General features: G+C 43.6%; 1 protein-coding gene across 3 annotated transcripts; it reads left to right on the top strand.

Moving 5' to 3' along the window:
* Positions 1-1009: 1009 nt before the first annotated feature.
* Positions 1010-19616, top strand: LOC123733070 (uncharacterized). 3 transcript variants are annotated; one of them, XM_045712382.1, is made up of 4 exons: positions 1167-1284; positions 6480-6898; positions 18229-19166; positions 19247-19616. In XM_045712382.1, the coding sequence occupies exons 3-4, from the start codon at positions 18238-18240 to the stop codon at positions 19248-19250; spliced, it is 933 nt and encodes a 310-aa protein (XP_045568338.1). In that variant the 5' UTR covers positions 1167-1284; positions 6480-6898; positions 18229-18237; the 3' UTR covers positions 19251-19616. The 3 variants fall into 3 exon arrangements, with proteins under 3 accessions (XP_045568337.1, XP_045568338.1, XP_045568336.1); XM_045712380.1 differs by having other exon boundaries at positions 18229-19616; XM_045712381.1 differs by lacking the exon at positions 6480-6898 and having other exon boundaries at positions 1010-1284; positions 18229-19616.
* The last annotated feature ends 235 nt before the right edge of the window (positions 19617-19851 follow it).

Here is a 19851-nt window from a genome sequence, read left to right as displayed (position 1 = left end):
AGCTATACAGTATACTATAGGAATATGTAATAAATTAAAGCTACTACTGTCTACATAAATTACAGATGCAGCACAACATAAATGATTGACACTTTACTCAGACTTCACCTGGGCTTTCTGACCAATAGAACGTAATAAAGACATTAACGTTAGTTGAATACGTCCGTGAGCACCATTGTTGGTCGCTGGGTGAATGTGTGGCTAATTAACTTTCCAGGTAACTTAGCTATGATAGCTAACGTTAGTGGTCGCTAGGTGAATGTGTGGATAATTAACGTTCCAGGTAACTTAGCTATGATAGCTAACTTTAGTGATGGTTGATTGATTAGCACTCGCAAATCGGTCCATTTTCACCAAAAACTTTTGTTTCCACTCCATGCAATTACTGACACTTTTTAGCAAAATATTATTTATTTCCACAATTACAGTTCCAGCGCAAAATGACGTATTGTCGTTGACGTTAAAACATCACAATCGACAGTGATATAGCCTACGTAACACTCATATTACATTCTAGTTTTACACTTTTTAATACATTTGAAAGTAATGAAATAGCACAGCAAATCTTTTATTTATTTATATTATTTATATCAATATATTGGGGGGATATTTTGAGCATATTTGAATATTGGATGTGTCCCCCAATATATGTCATAATTCCGGCACTGGGATACACTCTTTGTGTAGAAAGTGGATTTTATGGCATTTAAAGCCACAGTGATACATTGTACAGCACACGTGTCTCAGAAGTCCAAGAAGCTGGACATTATATCTGCAGCAGAGAAGAACAACAAGACAGGCTTTATAATTTAGAGTAATATACAAGTGGCCAACCAAGATCACCTGTTCATAGCTGTTTCAACATGAATCCAGCAAGGAGATTCACCTGGTGGAGATCTATGTATTACCTGGAAGTCTAGAGAATGAAGGGCAATGGGTAAAGGCTGAAACTGGATCCATCATAATGATTCTACATGTTATAGTATGAACCTGGATCCATCATAATGATTCTACATGTTATAGTATGAACCTGGATCCATCATAATGATTCTACATTTTATATTATGCCATGGCCTTTACTGGCCAAAGGTTAAACTACTGTTATGTTTATGATATACTATGGTGTTGCGTCACTAGACTTTGACCAGATATTATTGCATCCAAAGATCAACTGTACCTAGAACATAGATACAGAGCCACTTGTTATCAGGAAGCTGCTCTCTCAGCACAACGGAAAATATCTCAATGACTTGACATGTTCTGGTTGTGAATTCAGGCTACAAGGTAAGAATCTTCCCAGGGATTATTGTAAAGTGTGTAGAGAAATTAAATGTATGGTGTTATTTTAGTATAGTGACTGACAGTAAAACACTCAGATCTAAAAGTCCATTTCACCTGGGACAGTTATGTGACAGTTCAATCATACAAAATGGCGCTAGCTGGGCGTAGGCAAGTCAAATTCAAAAACATATTGTTCATATATTGTGGTTATTTTACAATTTGAAATTATTAAAAGAGAATGTGAGACATTATTATTATTAATATTATTATTATTGTTATTATTATTATTATTAGTTCCACTACATGGAGAAAAGGTGAAAATATCAATTTTTTTATTTTATTTATTTCACCTTTATTTAACCAGGTAGGCAAGTTGAGAACAAGTTCTCATTTACAATTGCGACCTGGCCAAGATAAAGCAAAGCAGTTCGACAACATACAAAAACACAGAGTTACACATGGAGTAAAACAACATACAAACAATGATACAGTAGAAAAAATTAAGACTATATACAATGTGAGCAAATGATGTGAGATAAGGGAGGTAAAGGCAATAAAAGGCCATGGTGGCGAAGTAAATAAAGTAAAGTAAAATCACAACTACATGTTCATGTGATGCATTAAATCACCTGACTGTTTGGATGTGTCTGTTAGTAAATGTTTTATTTCTAAGAGATAATAAATAAAATAGAACAATTGACCTTCAATAATTAGTTGTTACTGTGTTAACCACAACCAACATGCTGGATCTCTGTTTAGAAATTGTCACATGTGACATTGTGACCCCTCAGTCCCTGTGTCAGATCCAGGACAACCCGCATCCCCTGGTTCTTCTCTGGGCTTCCGCTGGTCGCCTTCCCTGTGTACACTTGCATCTTCCAAACGTAGCTGGATTTGGCGTCGCAAGCCACCCATGACTTGATCCCGTATTTCGCTGGCTTGCTGGGCATGTACTGCCGGAAAGGACAGCGAACTTTGGAAACGGAAAAAAGAGCTTAGCACGATGATGACGATGATGATGGGTGTGGATTAGTATCGGTTTCACAGAAACAGCCACACAAGTCAGTAGTGGAAAATGACCTTTATTATATATACACACACACACTACCTCTGAATGGAATCAGTTGCTCGTCCACTGTCATGTCAGGCCCTGGGTTGTAGAGGACTGGCAACCGCTCCACCCACTTGTCCCAGACCTCTCTTATGCCTGTCAGTTTGTTCGTGGCGCGTCTTGCGGGTCTCAACTCACGGTCATCGAATCGTAGCAGTCTCGAGTAGGTGTGAAAGAGCTTGAGCGGCATGGTGGCACGGAATATGGCCCTTCCGTTCTCGGCATCCCATAGACTGGCTGCGGCCTCACCTCGGGACCTGTATACACCGGCTAAGATTAGTAGCCCTATGTAGGCATGCAGGTCGGTGCCGTCCATGGCTTGCCAGCCGTCTCCGTATTTTCGGACCCCCTCCAGATTTGTCATGTCCAAGATGATTCTTTGTATTGCCGGTGTGATGAACAGGGAGAATGTCGACTCCATGTCACGGGCATGGGACACGGCGTAGGTTGTGGGTTCCCGGGTCATGCCCGGGCCCCTACGCTCTGCCAGCCTGGCCTGGTTGTGATAGGCCACAGAAGACCATTTGATGTTGTCGTCTTCGTCTTCCTCTGAAGAGGACGCGTCCCGCTCGGCGTCGTATTCCTCCCCGTCTTCGTCTTCTGACACATCTTCTTCTTCTTTGGGATCCGAGTAGTCTTGCTGGACATCTGAAGAAAGCTGTTCTAGGACCTGCTCTGCAGTGAACCTCTCGCTAATGGCTTCAGCCCCCTTAGGGAAGACCATGTTTCTGGACATGTAGGGACTGGACTGGACTGGGCTCAGTGTAGGACAGGTTGCCCAATCACAGGTTCGATAACACCTTGGAGGATGACATTGGCTTCACTGAGCGACAGTAGGCTATTGTGTTCACTGAGCCACATGTCTTATGGGAATGGCTTTACGTGAACTCTGCCCTTGTACCAAGGGGCTCAGTGTAGGACGGCTCAGCCTTTCACACGTTCAATAATATCACCCTGGTCATTGGCCCCACACGTCCCGACATGTACGCAAGCACTTATACCCATGACAATAGTAGCACAGTGGCTGTGGCGGAACCGGTTCAACCAGTGGGGAGATGTTTGCACCAGCTCTCGCTGTCTCCCTCTCGAAGATGCTACACAGCAAAATAAAGAAATAACATACACCTTTTGGTAGTGGGGCCCGGGTCACTTTGACCCCAGGACAGCGGGGACCCTGTGATCAGGGCCAGGACAACGGGAGGGTTAAATATATTTTTATTTGGATTTCATGTAATGGACATACACAAAATAGTCCAAATTGGTGAAGTGAAATGAAAAAAAATTACTTGTTTCAAAAAATTAAAACAAATTTAAAACTTAAAAGTGGTGGGTGCGTATGTTTTCACCCCCTTTGCTATGAAGCCCCTAAATAAGATCTGGTGCAACCAATTACCTTCAGAAGTCACAACGTGGCTATGGGAGGAGGACCAGAGAGGGACTGCTGGGAGACAACATGGCTGGGGGTGGAGGACCGGAGAGGGACTGCTGTGAGACAACATGGTTGGGGGAGAAGGGCCAGAGAGGGACTGCTGGGAGACAATATGGCTGGGGGAGGAGGACCAGAGAGGGACTCTCATCACTAACAGACACGTAACTGTCCCCATCACAAGCAATCCCCTTGTAGATCCTCCATTTCTCCAACACAACTATACTTCATACTTTTCAGCCACAGCCATACATCCAACCAGCAACAGCCAGTCTGAACTCAGTGAAGACTCTTCACGCACATTTGTAACCATTTTTTATTTATTTTACATAGGGTGACATTTTGCCTGAGCAATTGGCAGTGAGCAAAATAACCATAACATATGTTTAATGAGATGGGCAGTCCTCAAAGATGAAATTCAATTGAATCATATGATTAGATCCATTCATTTCCAGCCCGTAGGGTGGGGTGCCACTAATCTCATTATAATGTACCATTATGTAGGGCAGAGCAGGTGCTAGTCATCCACGGTGACGTTATAACCTGTTATATTGGTGACAGAGTAGACCACTGATAGGGTAGTATTATTAACAGGTCTAGTCATCCACGGTGACGTTATAACCTGTTATATAGGTGACAGAGTAGACCACTGATAGGGTAGTATTATTAACAGGTCTAGTCATCCACGGTGACGTTATAACCTGTTATATTGGTGACAGAGTAGACCACTGATAGGGTAGTATTATTAACAGGTCTAGTCATCCACGGTGACGTTATAACCTGTTATATTGGTGACAGAGTAGACCACTGATAGGGTAGTGTTATTAACAGGTCTAGTCATCCACGGTGACGTTATAACCTGTTATATTGGTGACAGAGTAGACCACTGATAGGGTGAGGTTGTATTAACAGGTCATTAATACTCACCCAAGTAAACATATTATACATTTGAAGACAGCTGCATGAAAGGATCAACAAGTAATAGGTGTTACATACTGTATTCACCAGTCTAGTAACTTGCGGCCCACTGAAAACAGGTAAATACAGTTATATGATTGAATCAAGTGTCTTTTAATGTGCATTCATTTGATTGGATGACAAATAACCAATGAGTTTAATGTATTAAATATAGATATAGGCATCATCTTTGATAAAGTTTACATGTAACTAAAATCAAATAAATGCGTTACTTCTGACAAAATTATCTAAAATGTATTTTGAATTAGTGATTAATGACATTGTTGCTTCTTTGAGGGATTTTTCTGCCATAATATATCCAGACATTTAAAGCATAAATCTGTGATTGGTACATGCATTTGTGGGCTTTTAAATGAATGATATATATTGTAGCCATTGCTTCTTGAAGAATATAACGTACCCCATCCCTCGGCTGTTTCCCCCAAAGAATGGCAGGGTGACGGCTTTGTTATTTTTTGAATCCCAGATTGCCCCTTTAATGTAACAGATCATTAAAAACAGCTTAAGTATTGTCCATTAATAAGTTGCAATGTAACTGTCACATGAATAACACGACAATCAACCTATGTTGAGTACACAATTTACTACCAATACTAATGACAGTATTCACAACAACAAAACTATGTACAACACAACGATCTTAGATGAAGGAGAACAGGAAAATCACATTTTCAAAACAGGTGTGAAGTTAGTGGTAGAAAAATTCAGGTCCAGTCAGTCAAGTTGGTTTAAATATAAAAATATTCTGTTAACCTGGCATATTGAGCATTTAAAAAACATGTTTTGGACCTGTCAAAACATTCAGGAGATAAAGGTGCTCAAAGTTGACCCACTTTGCATACCCCACCAAACCATGAGACATCCATGCCTTCAAAATTTGAAAAGAGAAACGATTGAATTTGATCTCATTTAACTTATTACTGCAGTGGGCTAAATCAGGGTCCCACAGAATGTTTCTTGATATTCTTTAACCCTCCCGCTGTCCTCGGGTCAAAATGACCCGCCACTGTGTTGAACCAAGTTTTATTACATTTGTATATTTTGTGGATGATTTGTAAGAAGGAGGCAGTGAGACTTTCTTTAATTAACATCAAGGATAACAATCCCTTCCATTATATTATTCAACTTGAATTTTCAATGACCTGTCCTAGACTGACCCCAGTAGTACAAAAGTGAACTGTTGCCTTTATTCATGTATCCATGTAAGCTGTAGGAAAGAAAAGATACTAATATTGTCATGGGTACACGTCCAGTCCGTACATGTCCAGACATGTGGAGCAGTGAAAACAGTCCCCGCCATGATATTATTCAACATGGAATGTGATGACCTGTCCTAGACTGACCCCAGCAGTACAAAAGTTGAACTACACGTCTGAACTTGTCCAGACATGTGGAGCAGTGAAAACAATCCCCTCTATGATATTATTCAACTTGAGTCGACACATTCTAGTTATCAGAATCACATGGAATTGTTGTGCAATTTAAATGTTTAAATATTAAACTATTTGTGAAAAGATTAAATGTCATTTTAGCTTCTTAAGAGAGAACGGTTTGTCATAGAGAAACTCTGCTCACTCAGAGGCCCCACCCAAGTGAACAGACATTGGTTATAAACTATGAAACACGCCCTTCTCTTCCCTACTATATAAGCCCTGTTATGAAAATGTATCTTCCTGTTCCAAGGACAAGAGGACGGCGGTCCCCACGTTAAAAGGACAAGATCACCAACAGAACTAAGCCAACCTCAGCGTGAGTTCTGGTTGAATGACAAGAACCTAACGAAATTAGCATCGAATTTCAACGTGAAGGTGACGACCTACACCCCGGAAGGATGAATTTTGACTATACCAGCCAGAATATAGCATGAGCTTAAAGTATGGCAACTTGGTGTGAACTTTGAACTCTTATCCACTAAAGAAGTGATACCTCCTAGTCGTTGCGTTAGCAACCGCAGCTGTAAACGTGGGCTAGGAAAGGAAGGACAAAGGATCCGTGCTACCACACGACAACAGTACTACCGAGTATCCGTTCTACCGCCAGACATTCTTCAAAGGACAACCCGGCCTTCCATCAACGACCAACCAATCGGAGCACAGCTCAGAGTAAATATTTACTGCATTTTCCTTGTCCAAATGGGCGGTTATTTAGAATGCATAAGATACTGTATTTACGATAGCATAGCTGCCTAGTGCATTCGAATGGCAATGGTTTGATTGGATCACAAATAACCATTGAGTTTAATGTATTATATATAGATATAGTGGCATTATCTTTGATAAAGTTTATATGTAACTGAAATCAAATAAATATGTTATTTCTGACACCATTATCTAAAATGTATAGTGACTTAGTGATTAATGACATTGTTGCTTCTTTGAGGGATTTTTATGCAATAATGTATCCAGACATTTAAAGCAGAAATCTGTGATTGGTACATGCATTTGTGGGCTTTAAATGAATGATGTATATTGTAGCCATTGCTTCTTGAAGAATATAACTTACCCCATCCCTCGGCTGTTTGCCCCCAAAGAATGGCAGGGTGACGGCTTTGTTAATTTTTTGAATGCCAGATTGCACCTTTAATGTAACAGATCATTAAAAACAACTTAAGTATTGTCCATTAACCTGTTGGGGATAGGGGGCAGTATTTGCACGGCCGGATAAAAAACGTACCCGATTTAATCTGGTTACTACTCCTGCCCAGTAACTAGAATATGCATATAATTGTTTGATTTGGATAGAAAACACCCTAAAGTTTCTAAAACTGTTTGAATGGTGTCTGTGAGTATAACAGAACTCATTTGGCAGGCCAAAACCTGAGAAGATTCCAAACAGGAAGCGCTCTCTCTGACTATTTCTTGGCCTTCTTGATCATCTCTAACCAAAACAGGGGATCTCTGGCATAACGTGACATTTTCTAACGCTCCCATAGGCTCTCAGAAGGCGCCAGAACGATGAATGGTGGCTTTGCAGGCCATGGCTGAAAAACATTAGCGCATTTGGATAGTGGTCGATCAGAATACTATGAGACTGGAGGCACGTGCACGAGCCGACACCATGTTTACTTTCTCTCTCTTTGAACGAAAACAACGACTACCGGTCGGAATATTATGGCTTTTTATGAGAAAAATCGCATAAAAATGTATTTTAAACAGCGGTTGACATGCTTCGAAGTACGGTAATGGAATATTTAGAATTTTTTGTCACGAAACGCGTCGGGCGCGTCACCCTTCTTTACCCTTCGAATAGTGTCTTGAACGCACAAACAAAACGCCGCTATTTGGATATAACTATGGATTATTTGGAACCAAACCAACATTTGTTATTGACGTAGAAGTCCTGGGAGTGCATTCTGACGAAGAACAGCAAAGGTAATCAAACTTTTCTAATAGTAAATCGGAGTTTGGTGAGTACCACACTTGGTGGGTGTCAAAATAGCTAGCCTGTGATGGCCGGGCTATCTACTCAGAATATTGCAAAATGTGCTTTCACCGAAAATCTATTTTAAAATCGGACATAGCGAGTGCATAAAGGAGTTCTGTATCTATAATTCTTAAAATAATTGTTATGTTTTTTGTGAACGTTTATCGTGAGTAATTTAGTAAATTCACCGGAAGTGTTCGGTGGGAATGCTAGTCACATGCTAGTCACATGCTAATGTAAAAAGCTGGTTTTTGATATAAATAGGAACTTGATTGAACAAAACATGCATGTATTGTATAACATAATGTCCTAGGATTGTCATCTGATGAAGATCATCAAAGGTTAGTGCTGCATTTAGCTGTCTTCTGGGTTTTTGTGACATTATATGCTAGCTTGAAAAATGGGTGTCTGATTATTTCTGGCTGGGTACTCTGCTGACATAATCTAATGTTTTGCTTTCGTTGTAAAGCCTTTTTGAAATCGGACAGTGTGGTTAGATTAATGAGAGTCTTGTCTTTAAAATTGTGTAAAATAGTCATATGTTTGAGAAATTGAAGTAATAGCATTTCTAAGGTATTTGAATATCGCGCCACGGCATTACACTGGCTGTTGAGTAGGTGGGACGCAAGCGTCCCACTGGCCCAGAGAAGTTAATAAGTTGCAATGTAACTGTTACATGAATAACACGACAATCAACCTATGTTGAGTACACAATTTACTACCAATACTAATGACAGTATTCACAACAACAAAACTATGTACAACACAACGATCTTAGATGAAGGAGAACAGGAAAATCACATTTTCAAAACAGGTGTGAAGTTAGTGGTAGAAAAATTCAGGTCCAGTCAGTCAAGTGGGTTTAAATATAAAAAATATTCTATTAACCTGGCATATTGAGCATTTAAAAAACATGTATATGCATTAAGGCTTGTCACGGCACAGACAACATGAGGGAGACAGACAACTGAATAGACGACAGTCAAGTCTGCTTAGGTGCGGTCTGAAAAGGAGGTAAATCCATTTGAATTCAATCACTTTTTGACAGGATCCCTTTTCATTTAAACACACCTTTCCATAAATGTTTGCCGATGGAAGAAGTGGTCAGAAAGTGACATTTTGAACCTTAATGCCAAAACAGGAAAGAAAAGGAAAGAAAAGATACTAATATTGTCACTGGTACACGTCCGTACATGTCCAGACATGTGGAGCAGTGAAAACAGTCTCCTCCATGATATTATTCAACTTGGAATGTGATGACCTATCCTAGACTGACCCCAGTAGTACAAAAGTGAACTGTTGCCTTTATTCATTTATCCATGTAAGCTGTAGGAAACAAAAGATATTAATATTGTCATGGGTACACGTCCGTACATGTCCAGACATGTGGTCTTCTCCAAGGTGCTGAAGCCATGACTGTGCGTTTCACAGCTGAACAGGTTCTAGAACAGATTTTTTCAAATGTCCAGCAAGACTACTGTTAGGAGCTGTTCCCCTGTGTCCAGGCCGGGTCAGAGGACCCCGGGGCAGCGTTAGCAATGTGTATGTTATAACCCCCCTGCCGTTGTCTCGGCCGGGTCAGAGCGTCCCCCTGGGCTGGGCACAGCATTAGCAATGTGTAAGTTATAACCCCCCTGCCGTTGTCTTGGCCGGGTCAGAGCGACCCCCTGGGAGCTGCGGTGTGTCAGTGTGCAAGAGGGCAACGGCCGTTCACGTGGCCACTGTCGGCCGGCCGTAGAGAGGCTACTAATATTGTCAGGAAGAAGAAGAAGAAGAAGAAGATGAGGACGACGATGAGGACGACGATGAGGACGGTGAGGAATATGACCCCGCCGAGCGTGAGGCCGCCACCGCCGCCGACGCCTCGCAGTCCTGGTTTCAGCGCGGCTCAGGTCCTGGAACAGATAGCCTCCAGTGTCGACCGAGAAGACGAAGAAGACTACTGCGATCCAGAAGAGGAGGACGTTTCGGAAGACGAAGACGGCGAGGAATACGACCCCGAACGTGACGCGGACGACTCGGCCTCGCGGTCGTGCTCCTCTTCTTCTTCTTTGGAGGAGGAGGAAGAGCGAGAGGGAGACACGGCCGCTGCCCAAGAGTGAGACAGAGAGTCAGAGCGAGAGGACACGGCGGCGGCCGGCCAAGCCCGAAGGGAGACGTTGCTGTCAAAAACCGGCAAAATCAAATGATCCTTCGTGGCCTATCGCGGCCCGGACCTGCCCCGCGCCGTCCGCCACCCCGGCCCCGCGGTGACGCCTGGCCCCACGGCCTACGCCGCGTCGTGCGCTCGACATCGAGTCCACCTTCCGGCTGTTTGTCACGCCGGCGATAGAAAGGATCATTGTGGACATGACAAATCTGCAGGGGGTGAGAAAATACAGCGACAGCTGGCGACCCATGGACTCCACCGACCTGCGTGCCTACCTATGGCTGCTAATCCTAGCGGGCGTCTACAGGTCCCGAGGCGAGGCCGCGGCCAGCCTGTGGGACGCGGAGAGCGGCAGGACCGTGTTCCGAGCCACCATGCCACTCAAGGTCTTTCACAAGTACTCGAGGCTGCTGCGATTCAACGACCGCCGGTCGAGACCCGCGAGACTCGCCACCGACAGACTGGCGGCCATAAGAGAGGTCTGGGACCTGTGGGAGGAGCGACTGCCGGCCCTCTACAACCCGGGGTCCGACTTGACGGTGGACGAACAACTGGTCCCGTTCAGAGGTAGTCTGTGTATCTGTGTGTATCTGTACGTATGTATGTGTACTATAGAGAGGTAGCGTCAGCGTGTAACATAAACGCCGTGCATCCCCAATGATGAGCCAGCGGTATTATAGAGAGGTGGCGTCAGCAGCAGCAGCAGCATCATCAGCAGCAGTAGCATCAGCAGCAGTAGCATCAGCAGCAGTAGCATCAGCAGCATGACGTTGCTAATCTCCTTCCTCTCAACCCGGGGTCTGACTTGACAGTGGACCAACAACTGGTCCAGGTCAGAGGTACTGTCTATGTATCTGTGTATCTGTGTATGTGTAGTATAGAGAGGTAGCATCAGCAGTAGCAGTAGTAGCAGTAGCAGCAGCAGCAAGAGCATCAGCATCAGCATGTAACATAAACGCCGTGCGCCCCAATGATGAGCCAGTGGTAGTATAGAGAGGTAGCGACAGCAGCAGCAGCATCAGTAGTGGCGTCGTCAACGACGCCGCTAATCTCCTTCCTTCCTCTCCCTCTCCCAAAAGGACGCTGTCCTTTCCGACAAGTACAGTCCCAGCAAGCCGGCCAAATACGGCATCAAGTCGTGGGTGGCCTGCGACGCCATGTCCAGCTACGCTTGGAAGATGCAAGTCTACATCGGTAAGGCGGCCGGTGGAGCCCCCGAGAAGAACCAGGGAGCGCGCGTCGTCCTCGATCTCACGCAGGGGCTGCCGGGTGGTCACAACGTCACCTGTGACAATTTCTTCACCTCCTACGAACTCGGCCAGCGGCTCCTCGAGAGGAACCTCACCATGGTTGGCACGGTGCGAAAGAACAAGCCCGAGCTCCCTCCCGCGCTGCTCCAGTCAAAGGGCAGACAGGTCTCGTCCTCCAGGTTCGCCTTCACGCCCACCGCCACTCTAGTGTCCTACCTGGCAAAGAGAAATAAGAACGTGCTACTCCTGAGCACGCTGCACACGGAGCCCGACGTTAGCGATCGCCATGACCGGAAGCCGGCCCTCATCCTAGACTACAACTGCAACAAGGGCGGCGTGGACAACCTAGACAAGGTGGTCGGCACCTACAGCTGCAGACGGATGACTGCCCGCTGGCCCCTGGTCATCTTCCACAACATCCTCGACGTGTCCTCCTACAACTCCTTTGTCATATGGTGAGAGATCAAGCCCGACTGGATGCCTCGGAAGCGGAACAAGAGGAGGGTGTTCCTGGAGCAGCTGGGAAAGGCGCTTGTCAAGCCCTTGATACAAAGAAGGCAGCGTCTCCCCCGCACCGAAGCGGAGTGCGGACGACGACGCGGCTCCTCCGCGAGCCCGGGAGCACGCCGCTGGCCCGGACGCCGCCCCGCTAGTGGCTAGTAAGAGGAAGAGGTGTCAGCTCTGCCCTCCCAAGAAGGACGCCAAGACACACACGTGCTGCAGGTGTAAGAAATACATCTGCAAAGACTGTTCGCACGCGTACTGTCACACTTGTGCCCGCTGGGCCTTTAGCCGAGACGGGACGACCCGCTGGTGACACGGGGAGTAGGCAGAATGGGAGGACAACGGGAGGGTTAAACAGCTTGGAAAAGTCCAGAAAATGATTTCATGGCTTTAGAAGCTTCTGATAGGCTAATTGACATAATTTGAGGCAATTGGAGGTGTACCTGTGGATGTATTTCAAGGCTTACCTTCAAACTCCGTGCCTCTTTGCATGACATCATGGGCAATTCAAAAGAAATCAGCCAAGATCTCCAGAAGTCTGGTTCATCCTTGGGAGCAATTTCCAAACGCCTGAAGGTACCACTTTCATCTGTACAAACAACAGCACGCAAGTATAAACACCATGGGACCACGCAGCCGTCATACCACTGAAGAAGGAGACGCGTTCTGTCTCCTAGAGATTAACGTACTTTGGTGGGAAACGTGCAAATCAATCCCTGACCAACAGCAAAGGTCTTGTGAAGATGCTGGAGGAAACAGGTACACAAGTATCTATATCCATAGTAAAACGAGTCCTATATCAACATAACCTAAAAAGCCGCTCAGCAAGGAAGAAGCCACTGCTCCAAAACCGCCATAAAAAAGCCAGACTACGTTTTGCACATTGGGACAAAGATTATACTTTTTGGAGAAATGTCCTTTGGTCTGATGAAACATAAATAGAACTGCTTGTCCATAATGACCATCGTTATGTTTGGAGGAAAAAGGGGGATGTTTGCAGGCCAAAGAACACCCTCCCAACCGTGAAGCTCGGGGGTGGTAGCATCATGTTGTGGGGGTGCTTTGCGGCAGGAGGGACTGGTGCACTTCACCAAATAGATGGCATCATGAGGAGGGAAATTATGTGGATATATTGAAGCAACATCTCAAGACATCAGTCAGGAAGTTAAAGCTTGGACGTAAATGGGTCATCTAAATGGACAATGACCCCAAGCATACTTCCAAAGTTGTGGCAAAATGGCTTAACAACAACAAAGTCAAGGTATTGGAGTGGCCATCAGAAAGCCCTGACCTCAATTCCATAGAAAACTTGTGGGCAGAACAAAAACAGTGTGTGCTAGCAAGGAGGCTTACAAACCTGAACCAGTTACACCAGCTCTGTCAGGAGGAATGGGCCAAAATTCACCCAATTTATTGTGGGAAGCTTGTGGAAGGCTACCCGAAACGTTTGACCCAAGTTAAACAATTTAAAGGCAATGCTACCAAATACTAATTGAGTGTAAGTAAACTTCTGACCCACTGGGAATGTGATGAAATAAATAAAAGCTGACATAAATCATTCTCTCTACTATTATTCTGACATTTCACATTCTTAAAATAAAGTGGTGATCCTAACTGACCTAAGAAAGGGAATTTTTACTAGGATTAAATGTCAGGAATTGTGAAAAACTGAGTTTAAATGTATTTGGCTAAGGTGTATGTAAACTTCTGATTTCAACTGTATTTTCCCATTCAAGTCAACATTCTGATGTGTGGTCCTCCAACCATCTTTGAGGTACCATTTGAAAGGTGAAATATACATTTGAATCCCATTTTAGTACATTTATCAGCCACAACATGACATCCACCCTGTATTCAAGAGCATCTTGTGTCTCAACCGATGGTGGACACAACACAAACTCCTTAGATGATGTCAAATGGGGTAGATAAAGATAAAACACATGCAAATATGAAACAAATCAGAGTTAACTTGTTCAGTTAATTGAGGTTTAATGTAAAAACGTGTAATATGGTGTCTTCAGAAAGTATTCATACCCCTTGATTTATTCCAATTCAAAATTGATTCACCAATCAACACACAATACCCCATAATGACAAAGTGAAAACATGTTTTTAGAAATGTTTGCAAATTTATTGAAAATGAAATACAGAAATATCTCATTTATATAAGTATTCACACCCCTGAGTCAAAACATGCTAGAATCACCTTTGGGAGCTGTGAGTGTTTCTGGGTACGTCTCTTAGAGCTTTGCACACCTGGATTTTACAATAATTGCAATTTATTTATTTATTTATTATTCTTCAATTTCTTTCAAGTTGGTTGCTGATCATTGCAGACATTTTCAAATCTTGCCATAGATTTTCAAAACGATTTAAGTCAAAACTGTCTCCTCAGTTTTCTACTAGCACAGCCTTTAAACTCTGTAACTGTTCTAAAGTCACCATTGGCCTCATGGTGAAATCCCTGAGTGGTTTCCTTCCTCTCCAGCAACTGAGTTAGAAAGGTTGCCTTTGCCTCCCAACTCCCAAGTGGCGCAGTGGTCTAAGGCACTGCATTGCAGTGCTAGCTGTGCCACTAGAGATACTGGTTTGTGTCCAGGCTCTCTCGCAGCCGGCTGCGACCGGGACACCCATGGGGTGGCGAACAATTGGCCCAGCGTCGTCCGGGTTAGGGGAGGGATTGGCCGGCAGGGATGTTCTTGTCCCATCGCACACTAGTGACATGGGGCACAATGCATGCTGACACGGTTGCAGGTGTACGGTGTTTCCTCTGACACATTGGTGCGGCTGGCTTCCAGGTTAAGCGGGCATTGTGTCAAGAAGCAGCTTGGCTGGGTTGTGTTTCGGAGGAGGCACGGCTCTTGACCTTCGCCTCTCCCGGGTCCGTACGGGAGTTGCAGCGAGGAGGCAAAACTGTAACTACCAATTTTATAAAATAATGAAAGGTTGCCTCTTTCTTTGTAGGGACTGTGTGTATTGATAGACCATCCAAAGTGGAATTAATAACTTCACCATGCCCAAAGGCATTTCAATGTCAGGTTAATTATTATTATTACATTTCTTTCAACAGGTGCCCTTCTTAGCGAGGCATTGGAAAACCTCCTAGTCTTTGTGTTTGAATCTGTGTTTGAAATTCACTGCTCGACCAATGAAACTGAGAATTAATTGTATGCATGGGGTACAGAGATGAGGTATTCATAAAAAAATGATGTTAAACACTATTATTACACACATGCAAGTCCATGCAACTTATTATGTGACTTAAGAACATTTTTACTACTGAAAGGATTTAGGCTTGCCATAAGAATGGGGTTAAATACTTATTCAATCAAGATATTTTAGCTTTTTCCACATTTTGTATTCAGATGTATTCAGACCCTTTACTCAGTACTTTGATGAAGCACCTTTGGCGGTGATTAAAGCCTCGATTCTTCTTGGGTATGACACTACAAGCTTCGCACACCTGAATTTGGGGAGTTTCTCCCATTCTTCTCTGCAGATCCTCTCAAGCTCTGTCAGGTTGGATGGGGAGCGTCGCTGCACAGCTATTTTCAGGTCTCTCCAGAGATGTTCGATCGGGTTCAAGTCCAGGCTTTGGCTGGGTCACTCAAGGACATTCAGAGACTTGTCCTGAAGCCACTCCATTGTCTTGGCTGTGTGCTTAGGGTTATTGTCCTGTTGGAAGGCGAACTTTCGCCCCAGTCTAAGGTCCTGAGCACTCTGGAGCAGGTTTTTTGTCAAGGAGCTCTCTGTACTTTGCTCCGTTCAGCTTTCCCTCAATCCTGACTAGTCTCCTGGTCCCTGCCGCTGAAAAACATCCCCACAGCATGATGCTGCCACCACCATGTTTCACCGTAGGGATGGTGCCAAGTTTCTAACAGATGTAACGCTTGACATTCAGGCCAAATAGTTCAATCTTGGTTTCATCAGACCAGCGAATCTTGTATCTCATGGTCTGAGAGTCCTTTAGGTGCCTCTTGACAAACTCCAAGCGGCTTGTCATGTGCCTTTTACTGATGAGTGGCTTCGGTCTGGTCACTCTACCATAAGTGCATTATTGCTGGAGTGCTGCTGAGATGGTTGTCCTTCTGGAAGGTTCTCCCATCTCCACAGAGGAACTCTGGAGCTCTGTCAGAATGACCATCAAGTTCTTGGTCACCTTCCTGACCAAGGCCCTTCAGTTTGGCCATGTGGACAGCTCTAGGAAGAGTCTTGGTGGTTCCAAACTTCTTCCATTTAAGAATGATGGAGGCCATTGTGTTCTTGGGGAACTTCAATGCTGCAGACGTATTTTGGGACCCTTCCCCAGATATCTGCCTTAACACAGCAGGGCTTGCAAGTTGATCATTTAACTGTGCTTGTGCTTGTGACAAATAACATTTAAAAATTTAAACACACACACACAAAAACACTCACACACATGCACATTCACCACTATTAATTCAGATCTGTGTAGAGACCCCTATTGATTCAGATCTGTGTAGAGACCCCTATTGATTCAGACCCCTATTGATTCAGACCTGTATAGAGAAACCTATTGATTCAGATCTGTATAGAGACTCCTATTGATTCATATCTGTATAGAGACCCCTATTGATTCATATCTGTATAGAGACCCCTATTGATTCAGACCCCTATTGATTCAGACCTGTATAGAGAAACCTATTGATTCAGATCTGTATAGAGACTCCTATTGATTCATATCTGTATAGAGACCCCTATTGATTCAGACCCCTATTGATTCAGACCTGTATAGAGAAAACTATTGATTCAGATCTGTATAGAGACCCCCTTTGATTCAGATCTCTGCTGCATAGTAGTGTTTGTCATGTTGCATTTGTGACACATTCTGTACTATTGATGTTGAACATGATTCTGTGGCCTGATATGGCAAAGGTGTGAAAAACCTTCCCAGAAGAGTGGACCAACTCCATATTTATGCCCATAATTTTGTAATGAGATGTTCAACAAGCATGTGTCCACATACTTTTGGTCATATAGTCTATATAACCTACAGTACAGTATGCGGAGTGCAACTATGACAGGGTGTGACTGTTTTAGTGACAGGGCATAAATACTTAACCAAGCAAACGTATTATACATTTAATTGTAAACTGGGTGGTTCCAGCCCTGAATGCTGATTGGTTGACAGCTGTGGTATATCAGACCGTATACCACGGGTATGACAAAACATGTATTTTTACTGTTCTAATTAAGTTGGTAACCAGTTTACCACCTCTGTTTACCACCTCTGTGATATATGACCAATATACCACAGCTGAGGGCTGTATCCATGCACTCCGCATTGTCTTAGAACAGCCCTTAGCTGTGGTATATTGGCCATATAACACACCCCCTCATGCCTTATTGGTTAAGGTAAGACAAGAGATACAGTTAGTATTTGCTAGGTCTTACTTACTGAAACATACTCTCAAGTTAAGTACCCTACTGCACACAAAGAAGGTATCCAAAGGCTGTTATAGAAATGCTTGTTTAGTTTGTGTTTTAGAATAATACATTTTAGTACATTTATTTAGCTAATGGTTTGACTGAAAAAACACCTCATTTAGTATTGTTTATGTACAGTATAAAAGGAACACATCATACAAATGTCTTTAGATTATAAATATGTTTAGTTGTAGAGATGATTGCTTCCAGGAGTTGTGTGCAATAAATATTGTGTCTTTGTCTAAAACACATTACAAACACTGAATTGATACAACTCATTACAATGGTATCTCTTTTAGAAAGTAATCTTATTTTGTTATAATTTCATTTTCATGTTTTGTTTGATATACTCTATACCCATTGATTATAGAATAATATCAAATAGAAATAAACCTTGTGAACTTATACTGTCTCACCCTATTGTAACACACAATTCAAGTTTGTGTTGTCTTTTGTCTCTGTAAATAAACGATATAGCTTCAAAATGTTTACAACTATCATGTCGATCTTAAGGACTTTCATATTGTTCCATACAGCTCCATCTAAACCTTTATATTAGAACATTTGTCATCACCTCATAATGAATTTGTGTAAACAATCTAGATAAATAAAGAGATACACACACGATTAATCTAATTGTCAACTTTCCTCTTTTCAGGGAAAGAAAATGCAGCGAGAAAACAGAAGAGAAAAAATGGAGACGTATTACCGTGGGGAGCATAAGAATATAGAAACCTTGAAAATGGTTAAAACCCCACAAAGTTATAGACGTCTTATTTTAAAAGACATTCCACTATACCCCAAAGCTGACAAAGCGGAATTTCACGTGGACAAAGTCTGTCACGTAACCACTCCAACAGGCCTGACAGGAATCATGGATTTGAGTGGATTTACAGCAGGGCAAAGAGGGAGTTTCTCATGGTGGGCTCTTCACATTACAGAAGGTGAAATTGAGGCAGCAGAGAATCGCTTCCTTGAAAAGGAACAGCTTTCCTTTGACCCAAAAATGGGGGAAGAAAAAAGACACAATCCATTCCTGAGGGAATTCACCACCTCCCCTGTCTTCCAACAGGGATCTCGGTATGGGAACTTTAAGTTTACCTTCCCCTTGGAGGATCTCATGCAGATGTACACAGAGCAGATCTGTGAGGGAGAGAAGCCTGTCCTGAGAGTCTATGAAACCGTGGTTTACAAGCAGGAGATCATGTACGTAGTGGTTCTCCACAGTCCAGAGGTGACAGAGTTTGATGACTGCCCACTTCTTGCTGATGAGGATGATGAGGCAATATGCATTTATAAAGATGGCAAAATTGTCTGGCGTGCAGAAGCAATATGTGGAACCCATACAAAGAAGCTGATCATCAACCGAGAGAGTGGAACAGTTGAAACAGAAGAACTAGGACATGGTTATGAACATTTCATGTGGGACAATGTGACCCTGGCATTCCATCTGCCAGTTGACAGCACCCTCGTAGTTGAAGAGGGAGTATTAAAGGATAGACTCCATGCATGTGAGGGTATCGCACCTTTTCTCCATGATGAGTTGTTAACACTAGAGGAGGCAAAAGAAGTAGTCAATGCCATAAAGAATGCTATATAGGGACAGTGCTAGTGACAGTTCTAGGGACAGTTCTAGGGACAGTGCTACATAGGGACAGTGCTAGTGACAGTGCTATATAGGGACAGTGCTAGTGACAGTTCTAGGGACAGTTCTAGGGACAGTGCTACATAGGGACAGTGCTAGTGACAGTGCTATATAGGGACAGTGCTAGTGACAGTGCTATATAGGGACAGTGCTAGTGACAGTGCTATATAGGGACAGTGCTAGTGACAGTGCTATATAGGGACAGTGCTAGTGACAGTGCTATATAGGGACAGTGCTAGTGACAGTGCTATATAGGGACAGTGCTAGTGACAGTTCTACATAGGGACAGTGCTAGGGACAGTGCTAGGGACAGTGCTAGGGACAGTTCTAGGGACAGTGCTAGGGACAGTGCTAGGGACAGTGCTAGGGACAGTTCTACATAGGGACAGTGCTAGGGACAGTTCTAGGGACAGTGCTAGGGACAGTGCTAGTAACAGTGCTAGTGACAGTTCTAGGGACAGTTCTAGGGACAGTGCTAGGGACAGTTCTAGGGACAGTGCTAGGGACAGTGCTAGTGACAGTGCTAGTGACAGTTCTAGGGACAGTTCTAGGGACAGTGCTAGGGACAGTGCTAGTAACAGTGCTAGTGACAGTTCTAGGGACAGTTCTAGGGACAGTGCTAGGGACAGTTCTAGG

The sequence above is a fragment of the Salmo salar genome, unplaced genomic scaffold (genome assembly GCF_905237065.1).
Source record: "Salmo salar unplaced genomic scaffold, Ssal_v3.1, whole genome shotgun sequence".
In the NCBI taxonomy this organism is placed as follows: domain Eukaryota; kingdom Metazoa; phylum Chordata; class Actinopteri; order Salmoniformes; family Salmonidae; genus Salmo; species Salmo salar.
The sequence above is the reverse complement of the archived record's forward strand: the minus strand, read 5'-3'. Positions and strand labels throughout refer to the sequence as shown.